The sequence below is a fragment of the Chiloscyllium punctatum genome, chromosome 1, assembly GCF_047496795.1.
Source record: "Chiloscyllium punctatum isolate Juve2018m chromosome 1, sChiPun1.3, whole genome shotgun sequence".
NCBI classification, from domain to species: Eukaryota; Metazoa; Chordata; class Chondrichthyes; order Orectolobiformes; family Hemiscylliidae; genus Chiloscyllium; species Chiloscyllium punctatum.
Genome location: NC_092739.1, coordinates 49991466 through 50016136, shown reverse-complemented (window position 1 = coordinate 50016136; position 24671 = coordinate 49991466). Strand labels below are relative to the sequence as shown.

At 40.0% G+C, this 24671-nt stretch overlaps 1 protein-coding gene across 13 annotated transcripts in view; it reads left to right on the top strand.

Moving 5' to 3' along the window:
- LOC140463132 (prominin-1-A-like) overlaps positions 1–24671 on the top strand; it is a 277560-nt gene that overhangs the window by 21037 nt on the left and 231852 nt on the right. For all 13 annotated transcript variants that reach the window (XR_011954618.1, XR_011954626.1, XR_011954624.1 and 10 more), the window contains one exon: positions 1272–1947. Coding sequence is in view for 4 of the 13 variants with exons in the window: in XM_072557201.1 (XP_072413302.1) it covers positions 1725–1947 (223 nt within the window). In the remaining 9 variants the exon portion in view is untranslated. The remainder of the gene's footprint in view (positions 1–1271; positions 1948–24671) is intronic.

Here is a 24671-nt window from a genome sequence, read left to right as displayed (position 1 = left end):
ACAATTATGAACCACTGATATATAATTCTCATAGATAAAACTCTAATCCCCTTAAACTCCATCTACATACAGACACAAAATAAACTTGGGTGTTATGGGTGGTGGGAAAGACTGAGAAGGCAGTTCAATGGTTCCTGTCCCCAGGATTCGCTGAGATTAATCTTTGGGGTCGTCAGGACCGCTGCACCTAAATTTTCCTTCTTTAGGTATTTTCACTTGTTTGTAGGAGGCAAAGGGCAACTGGTTCACGCTTCTAAACTGTGACTTTTTGGTTAAAAGCTAATGCTTACAGTGACTGATGAGATAAATAAATTGGCTTATTTCAGATTTTTATACTACAGAGGAAAGGACAGCTCTTCTTGCACAGAGGCCCAAAGGCTTCTGACCCAAAAGCTGTTCAGCTACCTGGGAGAAAATCACGTAGTTGTTGGCACGCAGAAGGCCTTTGTCATCGACAACTAGTCACCGTTTCACAGATCTACCAGCCACTTGTTAACTGAATTTCCTTTTGGTTACATCTTTTTGCTCAGCTGAAATAACTTCTCCCACTGCTGGAACAAACAGCAGTGTAAACAGCATTTATAATGAATGTCAAGTAAATTGTTTTTAAAAGTGCATAATCCTTTTTATAATCCCTGATTTATAAACCTGTCATTTTCCCATTTCAGTCCACAGTCAAAATACAGGAAACTAAAAAAGATATAGTCTTCACAGTGCAAACACATACATTACTTTTTACATTTTATAAAGCTTACAACCTGGAGAAATAGGAGTATACCCTGGTTTGCACACATAAATGAATAAAAGAATGAACCTTTTCTGATGTTTATTATTATTGTTAGCTCATTAACTGCATCACATGTTATTCTTATTTTTTTATTTAACCTTTTATATAAAAAAGGTCTTGAGTTAAAAAGTTGTTTGTTAATATGCAAAAATGTATTACTTTGTACTTCAACATTTTCAAGAAAAATGCAATTGTATATATTTAAACTATTTATGGTTATGACATGTAAATTGCAACAATAAACATGCGTGTATTTTTTGAACAAATAATTTCTATTTCAATTGTTACTAGACTATTTTGTGAAGTCATTATAATTGTGTTGTCTTTATGTCTTTTGATTTTGCTGTTCATGACCAGTTCATGAAAAGTATAAAGGTCATTTAATTTTGCCTAAGAATTGACTTTCTTTATTGAACACGGGGCACTACAAGTTGGATTAATTGTTGTAATTTGCAGGCTAAGATGCTATATTGTTCTATTACAGATAAGCGTCTTTGAGGCATGCTGCTAGTGCTGTAACAACTAATGCTCCCCAGTGGGCGGGTTGAGCTACCCCTCTCTCGACAGATAAGACTTTCTGCTGAGCATTAGTTTAAGGAGCTAAGCCAACAGCATCTTCAACCACCTTTCTACCTCTCATTTTCTGTGCTAGACATGATGTACAAAATCAATTGCTGCAGAGCATGAATTTGTTTGGAATTTGAAATCAGAGTGCAATCTGAATACTGGATGAAGAACTTGGAAATCCTTGTGAATTTTTTTAACTTGACTATCAATGTGAAATCTGTTCGAAATAATGCTATCATAGAAACAGCAAGACTGAAGTGGCTCCCACGTTTCCTGTTTTTTTGAACTACATTGTTGGAGTACACTTTTTTTCTTTCTCTTTTCCTCAAATTCACAAAAAAAGACATTTATTTGAGCTGCGTTTTCAATCATGGCTGTTGCAGTCACAGTGTTTATACTAATGCTTTGTACAAGAACTGTGAGTGAAAGTCAGCAATGGAACTACCCATTAGAAACTGAAACATTGGATTTTGGATCTGTACCTGCTGTGAACTATGAGTCTAATGTATATTATGACCCTGGAGTTATAGGATTTTTATTTCAACTGGCAAGAATTTTCCTACATGTAGTGCAACCGAATACCTTTCCTCAAGGTAAGTATCATTAATGAGTGACTAGATAGTTACAGTTAGATTGTTTATCTGTACTGCCATTAATAATTATTATATTGTTGCTTCCCATTTTTTTGCTTCACTGCAGAATGGGCATTATTGAAAGTTGTTGATTGCCTTAATATCCATCTTACTTGTGACTGTGTTATAAACTAGTAATTCCTATGTTTAATTAACTAACTTTCTGATTGCAATAATGTTGTTCTCCATCCATAGATCATTAAAAAGGGTCTTCAGTAATATAGTTAATTAACTGTGTTCATTAACTGTGTTTATATGTTCTTTTACATTTAAACTGTGTTATGTATTATTTATTGTTATTACAGAGTAGACTTTAGGTAAACTGTTTATTATAAAAAACTACAATTAATTGAAAACATCTATCTAAAAATCACTTGGTTGCAATGATGTGTTGGTTACATTGTAAATGAAATTCAATTTTCTTTTGGTACATTCACCTACATCTGCATATGTATTTTAAGTAGATGATTGGATACAAGTGCTGCATCTGTAACTGATTGGTAAATCCAGAGATTAGGTGTGGCTGTTTGAGTCACCTGATATAAGTAGTAAATCCTATAAGCTCTTCCACCATATGTTGCTATGGTTATAATGAATATCCTATCTGGAACAGGAAACTGACAGTGATTTAAAGTACAATGCCTATCTCAGTGCTGTAATAAATTTTAATTCCTCTTTCCTATAAACATTTCAGCATATATTAAAAGTTATGCACAATCATAATAAGATTACACCATATTATACAAAATGTTATGCCATAAGATCCAAACAGCTACATAATTCCAACATAGTGAAGTACAAGGTGAATGTTACTCAGTTCTCTTTATGATGCATTATTATTATTTTCAGTGTTATATGGATAACAAGCAATTGTTCGAATTGATTGTATATCTCTGGGAAAATTGGAATTTTCACTATATGGGCATTGTATTTTAATTCTGTAGCAACTCCATTTACAGTTCCCTCAATTTCCTGAAAAGGTCATATTAAAGTCACTTGAAGAATGCTAAAGCATGTGGGGCGTGGGAAGGAGTAACAAAATTAACAGGTTGAGACAAAAACTTACAAAAATGAACAATGTTTTCCATTTGAATTACATTGAATTTAATAAAAGTTTTGAAGATTCTTAAGTTAAAAGAATTCTCAGTTGCCCCAAATGCTTTCCGGAGTCTGGGGAAAAAAAACCTCAAATTCAAAAGGAAATGCTTAACTTGTATAGAACATGTTGCTCCAGTAGCATAACAAAGAAAAATGAGCAGGAATAGGCAATTCAGCATTTCAAGTCCACTCATCCATTCAGTGAGATCATTTCGGAACCCCTATTTTAACACTTTTTATGTACTATCCCCACATTCCATGATGTTCTTAATATGTAGACATCTATTGAGCTCAGACTTGAATATACTCAACAACTGAGCCTCCATTGCCCTTTGGGAAATAGAATTCCAATGATTCCAATTCTTCCTCATCTCAGTCCTAAATTACCTTGCTCTTATTCTGACTCTCTGTTGCCTGGTTCTAGACTCCACAGCTGGGGAAAGCAGCTTTCCTGCAACCAATCCAATTGATCCCTACAAAAAAATTGTATGTTTGAATAAGATCACCTCTCAATCTTTGAAACAAAAGAGAATATAGGCCCAGTCTATTTAATCGTTTCTTAAATGAGAATCCCTCCTGTAACCGGGTAATCTTCCTTTTTGATCTATAAACTGGAATAGAAGTTGGACATTGCTAAATAGCTGAAATATCAGGAGAGTTTTTCAACCTGGAAAAAATCAAGTTGTGCACATTTTTAGCTGTGCAAGACCATGCTGCTTTTTGAAGAAGTGCAATTGTTACTTTGAGACCGTGGCATCAGGAGTTTTGGGTTGAGGAAAATCTGCATGACAACAGCATTTGGAAGGTCCAGCTGGAGTTTGTTACAGATCTGTAATTGCAAAGCAGGGTTGACAAACAGAAGCATCTGTCTCCCTTCTGTCAATGTGAATGAAAAACAAAAAAAAGCACAAGAAACTTCAAGAATTCTAATACAAGAAAAGATCTATGTCCAACAGCTCACTATTGAAGAGAAGAATGACCACTGGTTTACAGATAACCGCATGCCATCATTTTAACAAAGAACAAAGAAAATTTACAGCCCAAGAACAGGCCCTTTGGCCCTCCAAGCCTGAGCCGATCCAAATGTACTGTCTAAACCTGTCGGTCATTTCCTAAGCATCTCTATTCCTCCACTCCCCATCTCCTCATGCATTTATCCAGATGCATCTTAAATGAATCTACCATGCCTGCCTCTACATCCTCTGCTGGCAGTGCATTCCAAATGCCCACCACCCTCTGTGTGAAGTACTTGCCCGCGTGTATCCCCCTTAAGCTTTCCACCACTCACCTTGAAAGTGTGACCTCTCGTTATTGAATCCTTCTCCCTGGGGAAAAAGCTTGTCTCTATCCACCCTGTCTATATCCTTCATGATTTTGTAAACCTCAATCAGGTCCCCCCTCAATCTCTCTACTGAAAGTAAACCTAACCTGCTCAACCTTTCTTCATAGCTAGCACCTTCCATACCAGGCAACATCCCTCATAAACCTTCTCTGCACCCTCTCCAAAGCGTCCACATCCTTTTGGTAATGTGGCGACCAGAACTGTACACAGTATTCTAAATGCGGCTGAACCAATGTCTTGTACAATGGTAACATGACTTGCCAGCTTTTATACTCAATACTCCATCCAATGAAGGCAAGCAACTATATGCCTTCTTGACCATTCTATTCACCTGTGCAGCAACCTTCAGGGTACAATGGACCAGCACTCCCATATCTCTCTGCCCATCAACTTTTCCCAAGGCTCTTCCGTTCATTGTATAATTCGCTCTAGGATTAGTCTTGCCTAAATGCACCACCTCACATTTGTCTGGATTGAAAACCATCTGTCACTTTTCCGCCTAACTGTCCAGTCTATCTATATCCTCCTGTATTCTCTGACAGTCCCTTATGCTTTCTGCTACTCTACCAGTCTTCATGTCATCTGCAAACTTGCTGATCATACCAACAGTGCCCTCTTCCAGATCATTTATTTATATTACAAACAACAGTGGCCCCAACACTGACCCCTGTGGAACACCACTAGTCACCTTTCTCCATTTTGAGAAACTCCCTTCAACTACTACTCTCTGTCTCCTGTTACTCAACCAGTTCTTTATCCACCTAGCTAGAAGATCCTGCACACCATATGACTTCACTTTCTCCATTAGTCTATCATGGGGAACCTTATCAAACACCTTACTAAAGTCCATATATATGACATCAACAGCCCTTCCTTCATCCATCAACTTGGTCACTTCGTCAAAGAACTGTATTAAGTTGGTAAAGCACGATCTCCCCCGGACAAAATCATGTTGCCTATTACTGATAAGCCTATTCTTTTCTAAATATAAATAGATCCTTTCCCTCAGTACCTTCTCCAGCAACGTTCCCACCACCGACATTAGGCTCACTGGTCTGTAGTTACCCGGAATATCCCTACTATCCTTCTTGTACAGGGGGACAATATAAGCAACCCTCCAATCCTCCGGCACCTCACCTGTATTTAAGGATGCCACAAAGATATCTGTCAGGGCCCCAGCTATTTCCTCTCTCACCTCCCTCAGCAACCTTGGATAGATCACATCTGGTCCTGGGGATTTGTCCACCTTAGTAACCTCTAGCCTACCCAACACATCTTCCCTACTTATGTCAACGTGATACAGACTAATCAAACATCTGTCTCTAATCTCAACATTCATCAAGTTCCTCTCCTCAGTGAACACTGATGCAAAGTAATCATTCAGAATCTCACCCATTCTCTCAGGTTTGACACACCGCCTTCCTTCATTATTCTTTAGTGGACCAATCCTTTCTCTAGTTACCCACTTGCTTCTTATATAAGAATGAAATGCTTTGGGATTCTCCTTAAAGCTAAAGCTATTTTATGACTCCTTTTAGCCCGCTTGATTCCTTGTTTAAGACTTGTCCTATTCTTCCGATATTCTTCTAGGGTCCGTTCTGTTCTTAGCTGCCAGACCTTATGTATTCTTCCCTTTTCATCTTGGCTAGTCGTACAATTTCTCCTGTCATCCACGGTTCACGAATCTTGTCCTTCCTATCCTTTACCTTCAATGAGACATGCCTATCCTGCACTATCTTTAAACTGTCTTTGAAAGCCTCCCACATCTCAAATGTGGACTTCCCTTCAAATAGCTGTGTCCAATCCACATTTCCAAGCTCCTGCCTAATTTTGATATAATTGGCCTTGGCCCAGTTTAGTACTCTTCCCTTAGAACCACTCTCTTCTTTACCTACAAGTATTCTAAAACTTACAGAATTGTGGTCACTGTTCCCAAAGAAATCCCCCACCTCAACTTCAACCACTTGTCCTGGCTTATTCCCCAATACCAGGTCCCCTTTCCTTGTCGGACTATTGACATACTGCTCTAGAAAATTCTCCTGGACACTTCTTACAAATTCTACCCCATCCAGACCTCTGACTTTAAATGTTTCCCAGACAGTGTTGGGAAAATTAAAATCTCCCATCACCACAACCTATTGCCTCTACATCTTTCCATAATCTGTTTACCTATTTGTTCTTCTACCTCATGCTCACTGTTGGGAGGCCTGTAATACAGCCCCAACAGTGTGACTGCAGCCTTTTTATTTCTCAACTCCACCCATAATGCCTCACTACCCAAGACCTCCATAGTGTGCTCCTTTAGCACAGCCGTGATATTGTCCTTGACCAGCAATGCTACTCCACGCCGCCCTTTTATTTCCCTCCCTGTTGTCTGAAGCGTCTATATTCTGGAACATTTAATTGCCAATCATCATGCCCTTCCTTCAACCAAGTCTTCTAAAATTAAAAGGTTAAAAATCACACAACACCAGGTTATAGTCCAACAGGTTTAATTGGAAGCACACTAGCATTCGGAGCGACGCTCCTTCATCAGGTGATAGTGACTATGACCTGATGAAGGAACGTCGCTCCAAAAGCTAGTGTGCTTCCAATTAAACCAGTTGGAGTATAACCTGGTATTTTGTGATTTTTAACTTTGTACACCCCAGTCCAACACCGGTATCTCCAAATCAAAATTAAAAGGAACTGTGAGAGACAATTTAACCCACCTCTGTGATCTGGACTTTTGATCTTCAGAATATTTGTTTTCCCTATTATATATTTCCTCCCGTAACATTTGTGTCAAACCGTCAATCTTTCTTAATCGTGAATTTGTTGGAGAGCAAAGTTGGGTTTTTTAAGGGATATAGTTTAATTTGCATAGTATTAGCTGAGTAATTATTTATTTTCCCTGCCATTTGTTAAAATTAGGTGTGTTTTCAATAAGCAGTTATTTTCTGTTCTTGACAACCCTGGTGTAAATTGCTTTTGTCTAGACTGACAGTTAGGTAAATTGATTATCTTAGTGGTATAATGGATATTTATATATTTGTGATGGTAACCATGATACTCTATTATTGGTGCACTCTTTCCAGTTAAATCATGATACTCACTCCTATTGAAAGGTTATTTTACATTTTCATTTTACTTTTTACATAAAATTTTACATTTTTAGTTACACTGCATGAAATTGTTTATTGAGATTGTCCTATAACTAACTCAATTATTTGTCCCTCACACTTCTTTTCTGCCAATCAACCCAGATTTGCCCGTCACCTAAGCAGAATGAGTAGGAGTCTTGCTAAGTGGCCAGTTAAATGTAAATGTCTTTCCAATTATTTCAGTTTGAGGTTTCCTTCCAGAGTTTGTAATGGGGAATTGGCCAACCTTCAACTTCATATTGCACTATGACGATGCAAGAAGATAATATTCTACATACAACCCACTGTTAAGATCAACTTCACACAAAGTTCTAGATTTCATGTGGTGTTTAATGGCATGCATTTATGTAGCCTTTTATAATAACACATTGTCCCAATGCACTTTGCATGAGTGTTATTAAACAATATTTGTTTGACAATTTGATTGAGCTACATAACATGCTTTGAGAGGAGACAAAGCTTGGCTAAAGTGACCAATTTTAAGAAGCATCTTAAATGGGAAGGAATAGTAGAGAGACTAGAGAGGACATTCTAGAGTTTAGTGTTTTTGCAGCTAAAGGCATTACTAATGGCGAAGCTGTTTAAAGTCAGGCAGTTTCAAGACCATAATTAAAAATGCATGGATGTCTTTGAAGACTGCAAGAGATTATAGAGGAAAGGAGGGAAAAGTCTATTTGGGGATTTGAAAACCGAAATGAGAATTTTAAAATCAAAATGTTGCTTAACTGAGAGCCAACTAGGTTAATGAGTACAAGATTGATAGATGAACACGGTGGTGTGCGTAAAAAATAAAATAACAGTGAAGTTTTGAATGACTTCCACTTTGTAGGCAAAATGTGAGAGGCTGGTCAGGGGTATGTTAGAACAGTTAAACTTGAAGATAACAAAGGCATGAGTGAGGGGTTCTACAGCAGTTGAGTTAAAGCAGTGGAGGACCTGGATAACATTATTGAGGTGGAAATAGGCATATCTTCAATGAGGGCTGGATAAGTCACTGGAAGCTTAATTTGTGGTTAAATATGATACAAATGTTATGAATGGCCTGGTTAAATGTCAACTGGAAGGGAGCGAATTGAACTCAGTAACTAGTGTGATGTGGTTTGTTGTGTGCAATGAAGACACTGGATAGAATTTTCCAGACTTAGAGTCATAGAGATATACAGCATTGAAACAGACTCTTTGGTCCAACTTATCCATGCTGACTAGATATCCTAAATTAATCTGGTCACACTTCTTAGTACTTGGCTCATATCCCTCTCAACCCTTCCTATTCATGTATTCATCCAGATGCTTTTTAAATGTTGTAATTGTACCAGCCTCCTCCACTTCCTCTGGCAGCTCATTCCATACATGCACCACCCTTTGCATGAAAACGTTGCCCTTCAGGTCGCTTTTAAATCTTCACCCCTTGACCCTAAACCCATCTCCTCTAGTTCTGGACTCCCCCAGTCCAGGGAAAAGACCTTGTCTATTTACCCTATCCATGCCCCTCATGATTTTATACACCTCTGTAAGGTCACTCCTCAGCCTCCGACACTCCAGGGCAAACAGCCTCTCCCTATAGTTCATATTTACTAACCCTGGCAACATCCATATAAATCTTTCCTGAACCCTTTCAAATTTCACAGCATCCTTCCAAAAGGAGAGAGACCAGAATTGCACGCAATATTCCAAAAGTGGCTGAATCAAAGTCCTATACAGCCGCAACATGACCTCCCAACGCCTGTATTCAATACTCTGACCAGTAAAGGAAAGCATACTAAACACCTTCACTATCCTATCTACCTGTGATTCCACTTTCAAGGAACTATGAACCTGCACTTCAAGGTCTCTTTGTTCAGCAACAGTCCCCAGGACCTTACCATTAAGTGTATAAGTCCTTCCCTGATTTGCCTTTCCAAAATGCAGCACCTCACATTTATCTAAATTAAACTCTATCTGTCACTCCTCGGCCCATTGGCCTATCTGATCACGATCCCAAAAGCTCTTAGAAGTGTGGGCAGGAGAACCTAATTAGCTAGGATGCAAAAGGTCAGGTTCTCAATTGTGAATTAAAGTTTAGGTGTAAAATTCTTAATCTTTTGGACAGGCTGGGTGTCCTGATCTTCTTGGTTTGGAACCTATTTTGCATTCATTAACATCTAATGAATGCTTATTAATACTTTAGCCACTGGAATTGTGCTCACAACACCACTTTGTTAGCCAAAAATGGAAAGTTTATGTTCACAAACCCAACTTGTACAATCAAAGCACGTACCTGGCATGGTAGACTGCTTCCTTCAAGTTCCAGTGAGTATAGACATCTTCACAAACTTGGTTCCTTTAAGAAACCAACCATTTTTTTGTACAAACACTCAATGTTAGGGATAAAGTCTCTATGCCAATCAGCTCAAGAAAAGTGTCATTCGTATGCAGTCTGGCTTCTTGTTATAGTGTTAAGGGTGAAACCTCCTCATGTTCAGAATTTCATGAGAAGTCTCATTCAGATGCAGTTTATATTCTTGTAGTTAAACAATTGCAACATTACAGGTAAAGGAGGATCAGTCCACTGACGGAGTCCAGTAGATTTGAGGGATCAATGTAAAATGGGGAAACTACTTAAAAGGGATACTAACAGAAAAGGTGAACTGAGTAGAATGGAAAGCTAGGAATGCAATTTAAGAGATGTCGTTATAGAGTCATAGTCATAGAGATATACAGCACAGAAACACACCCTTTGGTCTAACTCATCCATCCTGACCAGATATCCCAACCTAATCTAGTCCCACTTGGCAGCACCCCGTCCATATCCCTCCAAACTCTTCCTAATAGAGTCATAGTTGCTGGGGCATTGGAAGGATTCTGTGAAACGGAAGGAGAAAATTGTGCTGTTGAATGTCAGAGACCCCAGCTATTTCTTCCTCTGCTAGCTGTGGATCAGTACCAGTTGCGCGCTTAGCAGAATTTGACCCCAAGCCTATTCTGATATATTACTGACCATGTTGAATGGTTCTATGCTGATGGAGGATGGGAAACAGCATATGCCTTGTGGTTGCCCCACAGAAGCACCGGTTAGAAAGGTTTTGCTAAAATATGGAATTGTCTTCTGTGCCCATGATATCTCCAGGGTTGGTGAAGATGATGAGTCAATGTCCAGTATTACTTCTGGGTTTCAGAGGGTCAAGTACTGTCTGGTTACCTTTTAAATATAGATGTTGGAGGCCACACCTTCAAGCTATCCACCATCTTGACTGGAACAAAGCCCTGAATTATTTACAGACACATTGAACTTTTAAGTAAGACAGATTATTCTGTTTTATTTAAAAGAAAGGACATGCTAGCCAGAGACTGCAAATTCAGTGACCATTTGGAAAATTTCTGTGTGAAAAGATATTCTGGGTGAGGGACATAACTGTTCCCTTTAACAAACAAGAGAAGTGGTTAGAAACCAAGTGTAACTCTGGTGTATATTAGTGCTGGTGTTCTAGTTTGACTGGCTAGAGTGTACTTTGAAGATGACAGAAGGACATTTACTAAAAAACCCTGTGCTTGCACGTTAAAAGGAAAAGGACAGAAAGTGTCTGTGTGTGCCTCTCTGTCTCTCTCTCCCTCTTTTTCTTTCTTTCACACTCACACTCATACACACACACATTGTCAGAAGCAAGTTACCAATCAAAAGCTGCAGTTGAAGATGAAACTTCTTGTTGTAAATCTCTAAACTTGCTAGAGTAAACACTCCCATTATTTCATGGCTGTAACATTTCACTATTTACTCTACATGGCCAAACCAACAGCTCATTCATTTTTTAAAAATGTTGTCTTTTTACTCACTTTTCATTTCTAATCCCTACGCATGTATGTTGAGTTTTATTGTTCCTCATGTTTTAGTGACTTAAACCCACTCTTTTGTCAAGTCCAGCCTAGTTAAATTGTCTCCCTTTAAAATCGATACATTTGAGCGGAGAAAGGTGTGCATGAGGGAAAGGTCCTTTGTTTTAAGTTAACCTTATTATAACCAACAGAGAGAGGGGTTCAAAAAAGCAAGAAGGCCAGTTCTTTGTTCCTCACCCAGGACAAAGAAACAGCACAGAAATAGGCCCTTTGGCCCACCAAGACTGAGCTGACACATGATGCTTTTCTAAACTTAAAAACCTTTTCCCTCTACTTGGTCCATATCCCTCTATTCTCTGTCGATTCATATATCTGTTGAAATGCCTTTTAAACATTGCTGTTGTATCCACCTCCAATAACTCTTCTGGCAGCGCATTCCAGGTACTTGCCACCTCTGTGTAAAAAGAAATAGCCTCTAACATCTCCTTTAAACATACCCTTTTTACCTGAAACCTATGTGCCCTAATATTAACATTTCTACCCTATGAAAAAGACTTCAATTATCCATGCCTCTCATAATTTTGCAAACTTCTATCAGGTCAACCTTCATCCATCAATATTCAAGTAAAAACAAATCAAGTTTGTCCAATCTATTCTCATAGCTAATATCCTCGAAACCAGGCAAAATCCTGGTAAACCCATTTCTTTACCCTCTGCAAAGCCTCTGCATCCTTCTGGTACTGTGGCATAAGAATTATACACAAAATTCCAAATATGGCCAACTAAAGTTCTATTTTGCTGCAACATGACTTGGCTAATTTTATGCTCACTCCTGCAGATGCCTAGATTCCTGTTTGATGCTATTAAGGGTTCTGCCGTTTACTATATACCTTCCACCTGCATTAGATCTTACGAAATGCATCACTTCACATTTGTCTGGATTAAACTCTATTTGCCACTTCTTCACCTGACTCTCTATTCTATCTATATCCTGCTGTATCCTCTGGTAGTCCTCCTTATGATCCACAGCTCCCCCAATCTTTGTGTTATCTGCATATTTACTAATCAGACCACCTACATTCTCCTGTAACTCATTTATTTATATATATAAAACAAACAACAGGAGTCCAGCACTGATCCCTGCGGAACACCACTGGTCACAGATCTCCAGTCAGAAAAACACCCTTCCACTGATGCTCTCTGTCTTCTATGACCAAGCCAGTTCTGTCTCCATCTTACCAGCTCACCACTGACCCCATGTGACTTCACCTTTTAGATCAGCCTCCCATGTTGGACCCTGTCAAAGGCCTTGTTAAAGTCCAGGTGGACAACATCTACTACCTTCCCTCATCAATTATTCTTGTTACTGCCTCAAAAATTCAAACCAGTTTGTGAGAGAGAACCTTCCCTGCACAAAGCCATGATGCCTATCACTGACAAGTCTACATTTCTCCAAATGTGAGTAAATCCTATCCCTAAGAATCTTCTCTCATAGTTTCCCTACCACTGCCGTAAGGCTTAACAGCCTGATATTTACTACATTATCCCTGTTGTTGTTCTTAAACAAAGGAAACATCTAGGTATTATGCAATCCTCTGGGACCTCTATATGACAAACCTTAACCCTAACCCTAACCCTATTGCAGGATACAAAGACACTGTACAAGGCCCCAGCAATTTCCTCACCTGCCTTCCTTATCATTCTGGGATAGATCCCATCAGGTCCTGGGCAATTGTGTTTACCTTAATGCTTTGCAAAACACCCTATATATACCTCCCTTTTTATACGAATATGAACATGAATATCAGTATATCCCTGTTGAGACTGCCCATCCACCATGTCCTCCTCCTTTGTGGAGACCAATGTAAAGTATTTGTTAAAAACCTCACTCGCATCCTATCTTGCTCCATGCATAAATTTCTACTTTTGTCCTTGAGTGGACCTACCCTTTCCCTAGCTATCTCCTTGCTACTATATATGTATAAAAAAACCTTCCTTAATCCTGTTTGCCTAAGACATTTCATGGCTGCTTTTAGCCCTCCCTATTCCTTGTCTGAGTTCTTTCCTGCTTTCTTCGAGGCTCTGTCTTAAAACTTGTCTTGAAACATTTTAGACTAAAATGTAATGCTGAACTATAGAACACATTTACTGCACTAGAAAATAGGTAGGAAGGCTCAGAAAAAGGGGGGATCTTGAGGCACGCAGAAGATAGGGACATTGGGGCTCACCAAGTGATAACAGGATGCTGTAAGCAATTAAGAACATTTGCCTTAGCATCAGTGAATCTGTGTGAACAGGACACCAAGTGATAACATTCACAGCCGTTCCCCTGTGAAATTAATGACCGTGTTTGATTCTGACCCTGAAACCAAACTCTGAACTATCAAAAGCTTTGCAATTAATGGTCAGATGCTGCCAATTAATAATGGATTCTTATTACCCCTTGTAAACAGGGCAGACACAGAGAGAAAAAAAACTTTGTTGTTACAAAACCCTGAATTGAGAGTTCAAAAGGACACGAGAGAGAGAGAGAGAGAGAGACCATTTTAGTGCTGAGGCTATTGGAGCATGTAGAAAATTAACTCTTAGTGCTTATCTGCTATGGATTGAATTTAATTGCATTTGGGACTATGATGATATTGAGTAGCCATTACCGGTTATTAAGTACAAACTCTGTAAAAGGTAATATTGATGAAGCCTTAACTTACTTGCTGTTCTTGCAGACCACTCTACAGACCTTACAGACTGCCCTACAGTTAATTCTAACTAATCAGATCTTATGTCTTATTTGAATTTGAATCGCAACCCTGAAAAGAAAGCATGTTAATTCAAAGACTAATAAATCAGTTTAAATGCAATCTTTTGGTAACATCTGAGCCTCAGGTACAGAATGATTCAGTGTTTAAAAAGCAGGAGTCTGCTCCTAGCTTAGAAATTATTCTTTCTAAGCCTAACATTGAAGAGATTCTGACACAATGTGTCAGGAAGCCATTTTATGGTCAAAAGTTTGCCCTCCTTGCTAAGAAGTTATTTTGTAAAATAATTGTATCAGACATGTGATCTGTGCAAGGTTACCTTATGAACTCTTCAATTAGCTTAGACTGGTGCCTCTTTATGATATGAGCTTATCTCACTGGCAGACACCTAACTTGGCTGGAGTTGTTTTTCCCATCTGATGAATGGTTTAGGGCCTGTAGGAGTGATTAGACAAGCGTACACAGACCTGTCAATTAACTTTTCTTCCTTATGAATTATTGTCTTTAACTGTTATCTGTCTAATTAAGAACATGCAATGTTTTTGGTAAACTTTTGTATGAAGGAAGCCACTTTGTATAATATATCGGAGTAGCCTGCTGGGGCACTTGAAGCGCTGGTACCTTACTCTTCTAGGTTATTAGAACTTAGTTAGTTTAGCTTATAGGTGTCAGTATTATGTAGTAACAGTGATGTTATTAGTGAATAAAGGGGATGACTAAAATTAAACTAAACTCTCTGTAAGAGGTTTTTATTCCAGACTTCCAAAGAGTACAATCTCTGGAATGAACCAAAAGAGAGGCTTTACAGGTCTGAGTCCACAAGGGATTCCCTGAGCCACCTCAAATCTGTACTTTAACATGTCTTCAGTTTCTTAAATCTTATGTATGTCTCCTTTTTCCTTTTGACAAAGCTCTCAGTTCCTCTTGTCATCCAAGATTCCTGGATCTTGCCATCCTTGTCCTTAATTTTTACAGGAATATGCTACTTCTGAACTTCAATCACTTGCCTTTTAACAGATTCCCATCCGCCTAATTCGGATTTACCCTCAAACAGCTGGCCCCAGTTTACATTTCCCAGTTGCTGCCTAATGTTGTGATAGTTTGCTGTCCCCTAATTAAGTACTTTCACCCAAGGACTATTTTTATCCTTATCAATAGGTAACTTAGAACTTATAGAATTATGGACACTGATTATAATGGATTCTAATCTTTTGAGAACTTCCACCTAGGGCAGTCACAACACTGCCTATAAAAGTTGTTGTTTTACATGGAGTGTGATTACATGATCACAGAAATGTTATGAAGTGGAAGGAGGCCATTCATCCCATCATGCTTGCACTGGTTCTGTACATGAGCATTATTACCTAGCGCCAGTCACTTGTTTTTTAACCCATTGCTTTACCATGTTTTTATCCAAATAATTATCTAATGCCCTCTCGAATGCTTCAATTAAACCTGCCTCTCTTACACTTCCAGGCAGTGCATTCTATACCCTGACTACTTGCGGAGTGAACTCCACTACAAACCTTCCTCCAGCCTGAAAAATATTCATTGATCGTTACTGTCTTTCATATCACTTGGCCAATTTTAAATTCATATTGCTGCTAAGCTTTTTAGTCTTATAACATTCATCAGTCTGTTGTGTGGCATATATCAAGTACCTTCTGAAAGTCTAGGTATACCACATCAATGGTGTTACCTTCATCAAAACACTCTGTCACCTCTTCAAAAAACACTCCAGCAAATTGACTCTTTCTAATCAACCCACCTTTTCCACATGACTTCAAATTATATACCAAATAATTGACTGTAGAAGCTTCCCACCTGTGAAGTTAATCTGACTGATCTGTAATTGCTGGGCTTATTCTTACAGCTGAACAAGGCCATAATGTTTGCAGTTTTCTGGTCTTCTGGCACCTCCCCTGAAACCAGAGAAGACTGAAAGACTGTGGCTAATGCCCTTGCAATTTCCACTCTCACTTCCTTCAAAATCCTTGGATTCAATCTTAGTGCAACAGTCTATCCAAAACTTCTACCCAATTTGTTTTGAATCTTTCTAGTGACTGAGTTGCCTTCTCTGTCACCATGACCTGGGCAGCATCTCTCTTTTGTAAAGACAGCTGCAAAGTATTCTTTTACCACCACAGGAGGTTTTGGGACACCCCTTAAAGTTGGTTACCAGTCTTTGTCTCAAAAATACTTTTTGCTTCTCTTATTTGCATTTTCACCTCTCCTTTGAACCTTCGATATTCTTCTTGTCTCTTTAACTTCACCTCTAACTCAAGTCCTCGAAACACTTAGGGTCATAGAGATGTACAGCATGGAAACAGACCATTCGGTCCAACTCACCCTTGCCAACCAGATATCCTAACCTAATCCAGTCCTATTTGCCAGCACTTGGCCCATATCCCTCTAAATCCTTCCTATTCATATACATATCCAGATGCCTTTTAAATGCTGCAATTGTACCAGCCTCCACCACTTCCTCTGGCAGCTCATTCTATATACACACCAGCCTCTGCATGAAAAATTTACCCTTTTAGGTCTCTTCTATATCTTTCCTCTCTCACGCTAAACCTATGTATGCCCTCTAGTTCTGGACCACCCCAGAGAAAAGACTTTGTCTATTTATTCTATTCATGCCCCTCATGATTTTGTAAACCTCTATAAGGTCACCTCTAAGCTCCAGGGAAAGCAGCCTCAGTCTATTCAGCCTCTCCTTATAGCTTAAATCCTCCAACCCTGGCAACATTCTTGTAAATCTTTTCTGAACCCTTTCAAGTTTCACAACATCTTTCTGATAAGAAGGAGATCAGAAGTGCAAGCAATTTTCCAACAGTGGCCTAAAGAACATCCTGTACAGCTGCAACATGACCTCTCAACTTCTATACCCAATGCCCTGACCAATAAAGGAAAGAAAACCAAACACCTTCTTTATTACCCTATCTACCTGTGACTCTACTTTTCAAGGAGCTATGAACCTGCACTCCAATGTCTTTGATCAGCTCTGGTTCTATCTTTCCCATTTGAGAGAATATTTTTGGACTGCACCCAAACCATTTCCTCTTTGAAGGTGGCCCATTGTCCACTTATTATTTCTCCTGTCAACCTCTTATTTCAGTCAATCCTGCTCATCTCTGTCCTTAGCCCACTGAAGTCTGCTCTCCACCAGTTGATTTTTGTTAGTCTGGATTATTGTATGTCATCCTCCACCACCATCCTGAATCTTACAATACAGTGATCATTGATTCATGAATATTCCGCCATTGGCACTTGAACCACATGGCTCAACTCATTTCTAAGAATGTGCAAGAGTGCAACTTTTCTTGCTGTATGACAAGCATATTGCTGTAGGGAGCTATTCTGCATGCTGAACACTATAAGTATCACAGTCTATGTTTGGTTAATTGAAATCTGTCATGGTAACTACAGTATAATGTTGACATCTCTCTATAATTTCCTTGCCAACCAGTTTTTTCACATCCTTTCCATGGTTGGTGATCTGTAGATTAAAATATAATTATATCCTTTTGTTCCTTGGTTCTAGCTAAGTTGATTCTCTGCTGGACCCTTGTGAGACATTATCTTTCTCCAGCACTTTAGTGTTCTCCTTAGCCAATATATTGCTAACGTTCCTCCTTTCCTTCCTTTTTATTTTTTCCGAAAATCTTGTACCCAGAAAACTTTAACACTTATTCTTGCCCTTTCTTGACCCAGGTCTCTGATATCACCACAACATCATGCTTCCACGTAGTAACCTTTACCTGTAACTCCCTAATCTTATTTACTATAATTGTGCTTTCACATACATGCACAGTAACGTTACTGAAGCATCTATGTGAAAGAGGTGGCTGAGGAAATAGCAGAGGCATTGGTTGAGATCTTTCAAGAGTCACTGGAGTCACGGAAAGTCCCGGATGATTGGAAGATCGCGGTTGTAACCCCATTGTTCAAGAAAGGATCAAGACAAAGGATGGAAAATTATAGGCCAATTAGCCTAACCTCGGTTGTTGGTAAAATTCTAGAATCCATCATTAAGGATGAGGTTTCTAAATTCTTAGAAGAGCAGAGTCTGATTAGAACAAGTCAACATGGATTTAGTAAGGGGAGGTCATGCCTGACAAACCTGTTGGTATTCTTTGAAGAGGTGACAAGTAGGTTAGACCAGGGAAACCCAGTGGATGTGGTCTATCTAGACTTCCAAAAGGCCTTTGATAAGGTGCCACATGAGAGGCTGCTGAGCAAGGTGAGGGCCCATGGTGTTCGAGGTGAGCTACTGGGATGGATTGAGGATTGGCTGTCTGACAGAAGGCAGAGAGTTGGGATAAAAGGTTCTTTTTCAGAATGGCAGCCGGTGACGAGCGGTGTCCCGCAGGGTTCAGTGTTGGGGCCACAGCTGTTCGCATTATATATTAATGATCTAGATGAAGGGACTGGGGGCATTCTAGCGAAGTTTGCCGATGATACGAAGATAGGTGGACAGGCAGGTAGTACTGAGGAAGTGGGGAGGCTACAGAGGGATCTAGACAGTTTGGGAGAGTGGTCCAGGAAATGGCTGATGGAATTCAACGTGAACAAATGCGAGGTCTTGCACTTTGGCAAAAAGAATAAAAGCACAGACTACTTTCTAAACGGTGAGAAAATTCGTAAAGCCAAAATACAAAGTGATCTGGGAGTGCTAGTCGAGGATTCACTAAAGGTCAACATGCAGGTTGAGTCTGTGATTAAGAAAGCGAATGCGATGTTGTCACTTATCTCAAGAGGGTTGGAATATAAAAACACCATTGTGCTACTGAGACTTTATAAAGCTCTAGTTAGGCCCCATTTGGAGTACTGTGTCCAGTTTTGGTCCCCACACCTCAGGAAGGACATACTGGCACTGGAACGTGTCCAGCGGAGATTCACACGGATGATCCCTGGAATGGTAGGCCTAACATATGAGGAACGGCTGAGGATCTTGGGATTGTATTCATTGGAGTTTAGAAGATTAAGGGGAGACTTAATAGAGACGTACAAGATAATACATGGCTTGGAAAGGGTGGATGCTAGGAAATTGTTTCCGTTAGGTGAGGAGACTAGGACCCGTGGACACAGCCTTAGAATTAGAGGGGGTAAATTCAGAACAGAAATGCAGAGACATTTCTTCAGCCAGAGAGTGGTGGGCCTGTGGAATTCATTGCCGCAGAGTGCAGTGGAGGCCGGGACGCTAAATGTCTTCAAGGCAGAGATTGATAGATTCTTGTTGTCTCGGGGAATTAAGGGCTACGGGGTGAATGCGGGTAAGTGGAGTTGAAGTACTCAGCAGCCATGATCGAATGGCGGAGTGGACTCGATGGGCCGAATGGCCTTACTTCCACTCCTGTGTCTTATGGTCTTATGAAGCGGAGGGGAATGTAATTGTGCTTAAAGCCCATCCTGTCACTGGGGAAAGTAGCCATCGCTTTTTTTCCTGCTTCCATTCTTAGTCTCCAAAAGCAAAAATTCTACATAGTATTTTTTGGTTTTAATACTTAATGGGAGGAAATATCTGCTCATCATGCACTGGAGAGCTGACTTAATTTAGAAACCAGAAAGAAGTCAGGAGGTGGTGGTGAGGTAAAACTGATGTTACAAGAGTATGCGTGGAAGTTAATGGATTTTCAGATTATGTTGCCAAAGTGCAGCATGTAAATAGAGGGGACCTAACCACAGGTGCTTGTGTGTGTGTGTGTGTGTGTGTGTGTGTGTGTGTTTGGGGGTGGGGGGGGGGGGGGGGGGGTGGGAGGGAGGGGAAGTGGGGAGGAGGGGGGTTGGTTGGAGATATCTGAGAAATTCTAATGAACAGCTACTTTGCAAGGTTTCTTTGTATAGAATACCAGCAGAATTCCTAAATAGTTTTACTTAACATTGAGGTGGTCTCCAGTTTTAAAAAAGGGCTCAGTGTATATGTTGCTTATTGTCAGTCTGTGCATACAGAACAACAACACAGAAGCATGGATAAAAAGCTTATCTGACTGACCCTTAACAGATACTGAAAAAGCTATCTTAGTAAGAGGATTAAATTACAACTGCCAGGATGCAGATAAGAAAGATTTCTTAGCAGCATTAAAAACAACACTAAAAGACAACCAACTCACAGGAGAAACCCAGCAAACTATCAGACAAGTAGTTGCACCAACATTAAGTAGAAAAAAGGAAGGAGACACACAATACACAAGAAAGGAAAGTACTGGAAAGACTCTTTAATAAAAAGATAAAAACATTGTTATCCTACCTGCAGACAAAGGACGCTTGACAGTCATTCTAAATTGAAGAGACTACATTGAAAAAGCGATTAAGACCGGTTTCCAAAAAATGAAACCAGACGGATCCAACACACCATGCTTCTACAGATTGCCCAAAATTCACAAACCAGGAGCCCCTCTCTCAGACCCATCTCTCGCTATCTGGAACACCAACTTACAGATTGGCCAAGGAGCTACACCAAAGACTAAAACACTTAGAAGACTCGCGCCACTCCATCCACTCCACCCAAGAATTCCTGAAGACCATCAAAGACACTAAGATAGAAGAGGATGAAATAATGGTCTCCTTTGATGTAATATCCCTGTTTGCATCAATCAACATTAACCTGGCCAAGGAAACACTGACTACACTATTAGAAGTCCAGAGACATATACACCAAACACCACTAACTTCATCAGCAAAGACAGTATTGTCAAGCTAGTGAACCGATGCCTTACCACACACTTCACCTTCAACAACAAAATCTACAGACAAACCAACAGAACACCCATGGGATCTCCGATATCAGGGTTCTTATCAGAGGCAGTAATGCAGAGACTTGAGCAAACAGCTCTGTCAACTATCCAACCCAAACTTTGGGTCCGCTACGTAGATGACACCTTTGTCATCACTAGGTGAAACAAATTAGAGGAAGCCTTCAAGACCATTACTGGCATAAAGTTCACCAAAGAGGAGGAAAACAACAACAAACTGCCATTCCTAGATGTCACAGTAGAGTGAACAGCTAATGGGAAACTTCAAACCAGTGTCTACAGGAAAACAACACATTCGGACCAAATATTGAACTACAGAAGCAATCATCCCAACATCCACAAACAAAGCTGCATCAGGACATTATTTCAATGAGCCAATACAGAACGCAGCACAGAGGAACTACGCAGAGCAGAGAAAAATCACCTACACTGTGTATTCAAAAAGAATGGGTACCCGATGAACACAGTCTGCCAATTTCTCAGCAACAAACCAAACAAGCAGACAAAACACATCCAGAAACCCTAGCCATTCTCCCCTATATTAAGGACATCTTGGAAATGACTGCCAGACTACTCAGACCCCTTGGCATCATGGTAACCCACAAACTCACCAACACACTAAAACAGCAGCTAATGACCTTGAAAGACCCTGTACAGACAACAAGCAAAACTAATGTCATTTACAAAATACCGTGCAAGAATTATAACAAATACAACATTGAACAAACAGGCAGAAAACTCGCCACCAGGATACATGAACATCAACTAGCCACAAAACGACATGACCCTCTCTGACTAGTATTCTTATATACAGATAAGGAAGGACACCATTTCGACTGGGACAACACATCCATCCTCGGACAAGCCAGAGACATGCACGAGAATTCCTAGAAGCATGGCATTCTAACCGGAACTCCATCAACCAATACATCAAGTTAGACCCCATTTACCACCCCCTGAGAAAAAGAACAGGAAATGATATCACCGCAGGAGATTACATCACCAACCCAAAGAAATCCAGAGACATATAAATAGAAAGCAGAAATCATCAGCAGTGCTTTGCCAGGAGGCCCACTGAAGATGTTATCTAATAGGGTGACGAAACGTCTGGAAATGAACCTTCCAGCTCAGTGAGCAAACCTACATCCAGAACCTCAACCTGAGCTACAAATCTTCTCAAAACAACTCCACTGTTCAAAGCCTTAGAATTGGTTATTTTGGGGAAAAAAAAACTACAATTACCTTCTGAGGCATTATCTCCTAATGTACATTGTGCACAATTATTTCAAAGCAACAGGAGGGCAAATACTCCAGCTTGAACAGTTAAACCACTAGTGTTTGTTCACAATTTAGCAGAACATTACAATCTAAACATAACATAACATGATAATATAAATACTTATCAACATAATCGAGTAACTAATGCATAGATAACACTGATTTTCTTTGACATTGATTTCATTTTGATGGGCCAGGTTAAGACTTAAAGGAAACTTACATAATCCTATGCTTCAACAACTGAGTCAAGACAGTGCAACAGCAAAAAAAAACTAAATTCTTATGAAACATTGCTTAGTCCTCAGGATTATTGCATCAAATTCTAGAAGATTTATTACTGTGGTTTCAGAGATCGTGGAATTGTTGAATCCCTATAGTGTGGAAAGAGGCCATTCAGCCCATTGAAATTGTATCGAACCTCCAAAGAGCATCTCATCCAAACCTAGCTCTTGACCCTGTAACTCTTCATTTACCATGACTAATCCGTCATATAGCTGGACACTATGGGGCACTTAGCATGACTAAACTACCTAACCTGCAGACATTAGAGTGGTGCTGGAAAAGCACAGCAGGTCAGACAGCATCCGAGGAGCAGGAAAATCTACGTTTCGGGCAAAAGCCCTTCATCGGGCTGACCTGCTGTGCTTTTCCAGCACCACTCTAATCTTGACTCTGATTTCTAGCATCTGCGGTCCTCACTTTCGCCTAGTTGATTTTAACCTTACTGTGAATCCTCTTGCAAGGATCACTAACTTGAAGAAGTTCTCCTCAGTGAGTCTCTCTCACACTGCAAACCCCAGGTCATTTCCTCTGCATTCATGATGAAGGACTATTGCCCGAAATGTCGATTTTCCTGCTTCTTGGATGCTACCTACCTGCTGTGCTTTTCCAGTACCACTCTAATCTTGACTCTGATCTCCAGCGTCTGCGGTCCTCACTTTCGCCTACCTAACCTGCACAGCTTTGGACCATGAGAGGAAACTGGAGCACCCGGAAGAAACCCATGCAGACTTGGGGTGAACATGCAAACTCCACATGGTCAGCCACCCTAGGCTGCAATTGAACCTTGGTCCCTGGTACTGTGAGACAGTAGGGTTAACTACTGAGTTGCCATGCTGCCCTAATTGAAATGAGGAACTGATGTAGAGAAACTGGAGAAATCAGAATTCCTCTTTAAGTATTAGCTATACTCTTTGAGGCTTGGGCATGTTCATTAATTCATTGGAACAATCCATCCTTTTTTATAATTCACGAATAGGACATGATCATCACTGCTTGGGCCAGCATTTATTGCCCATTTCTAGTTGGCCTTGAGATGGTACTGGTGAGCTGCCTTCTTGGGCCATTGCAGTCCATGTGCTATTGATAGATCTGATTAACATTAGAGAGACATTCCAGAATTTTGACCCAGTGATATTGAAGGAACGACGATATATTTCCTAGTCAGGATGGTGAGTGGCTTGAAGAGGAACTTGCCAGTTAGTGTTTCCATGTATCTGGTGCTGTTGTCCTTTTAGATGGAAATAGTCATTGTTTGGAAGATGCTGCCTTAGGATCTTTGGTGAATTTCTGCAGTGTATTTTGTAGACAGTAGTAGCAGCAGTGTGTCCAAGTACACCATCCTTTACTGAAACCCTCGGGGCCGGCTGGTTTTCGGAATTCGGAATTTTTTGGATTTCGGAATAAGTGACAGTTTTAATGGTAAATTTGAAAAAAAGTCTTGCCAAACAGCAGATGCACCTGAGAGTATCACGAACCCTAAGACAGAATTGATGCCTGCCAGTGCTGGGCCATGCTGCCACGTCACATCTGAGTGACTTGGGTCAAGTGGGTGTGGAGTTGGGTTAACAGTTTGCACGCCAAACAACCTTGTTATGGAGAAAAAATCTTTACGAAAAAGACTGGGGAATTTGGAAGTTTTCGGATTTTCGATAAAGGATTGTGTACCTGTACTGAGTGTTTGTGGTGGAGGAAATTGATGTTTGTTCAATGTAGTGCTATCAAACAGGCTGCTTTGTCCTGAATAGTGTCAAACTTCAGATTGTTATTAGAGTTGCACTCATCCAGGCAAGTAGAAGTATTCCATCACACTCCTGACATGTGTCTTGTAGATGGTGGACAGGTTTTGTGGATTCAGAAGGTGATTTTACTCTTAGTGTTCCGAGCATTTGACCTGCCCTGTAGCCACTATTTATATGGAGAGTCCACTTGAGTTTCTAGTCAATGGTAGTCCCCAGGATGTTGATAGTGTGCAATGTAGTGATGGTAACACCATTGAATTTCAATGGGCAGTGGTTAGATTGTCTTTTAATGTTGATGGTCATTGCTTGCTGTTAATGCTACTTGCCAGTTGTCTTACCCCTCTTCTTCCTCTTGTGAGCTCCCAGTGCCAGGCTGAATATGGACCAAGAGCATCTTGTGGCTAAGACGTACACCTATACCATTTTGAAATGACAAAAATAAGGAGAGCAATATTTTGCAATGATCTCAAATACAATCT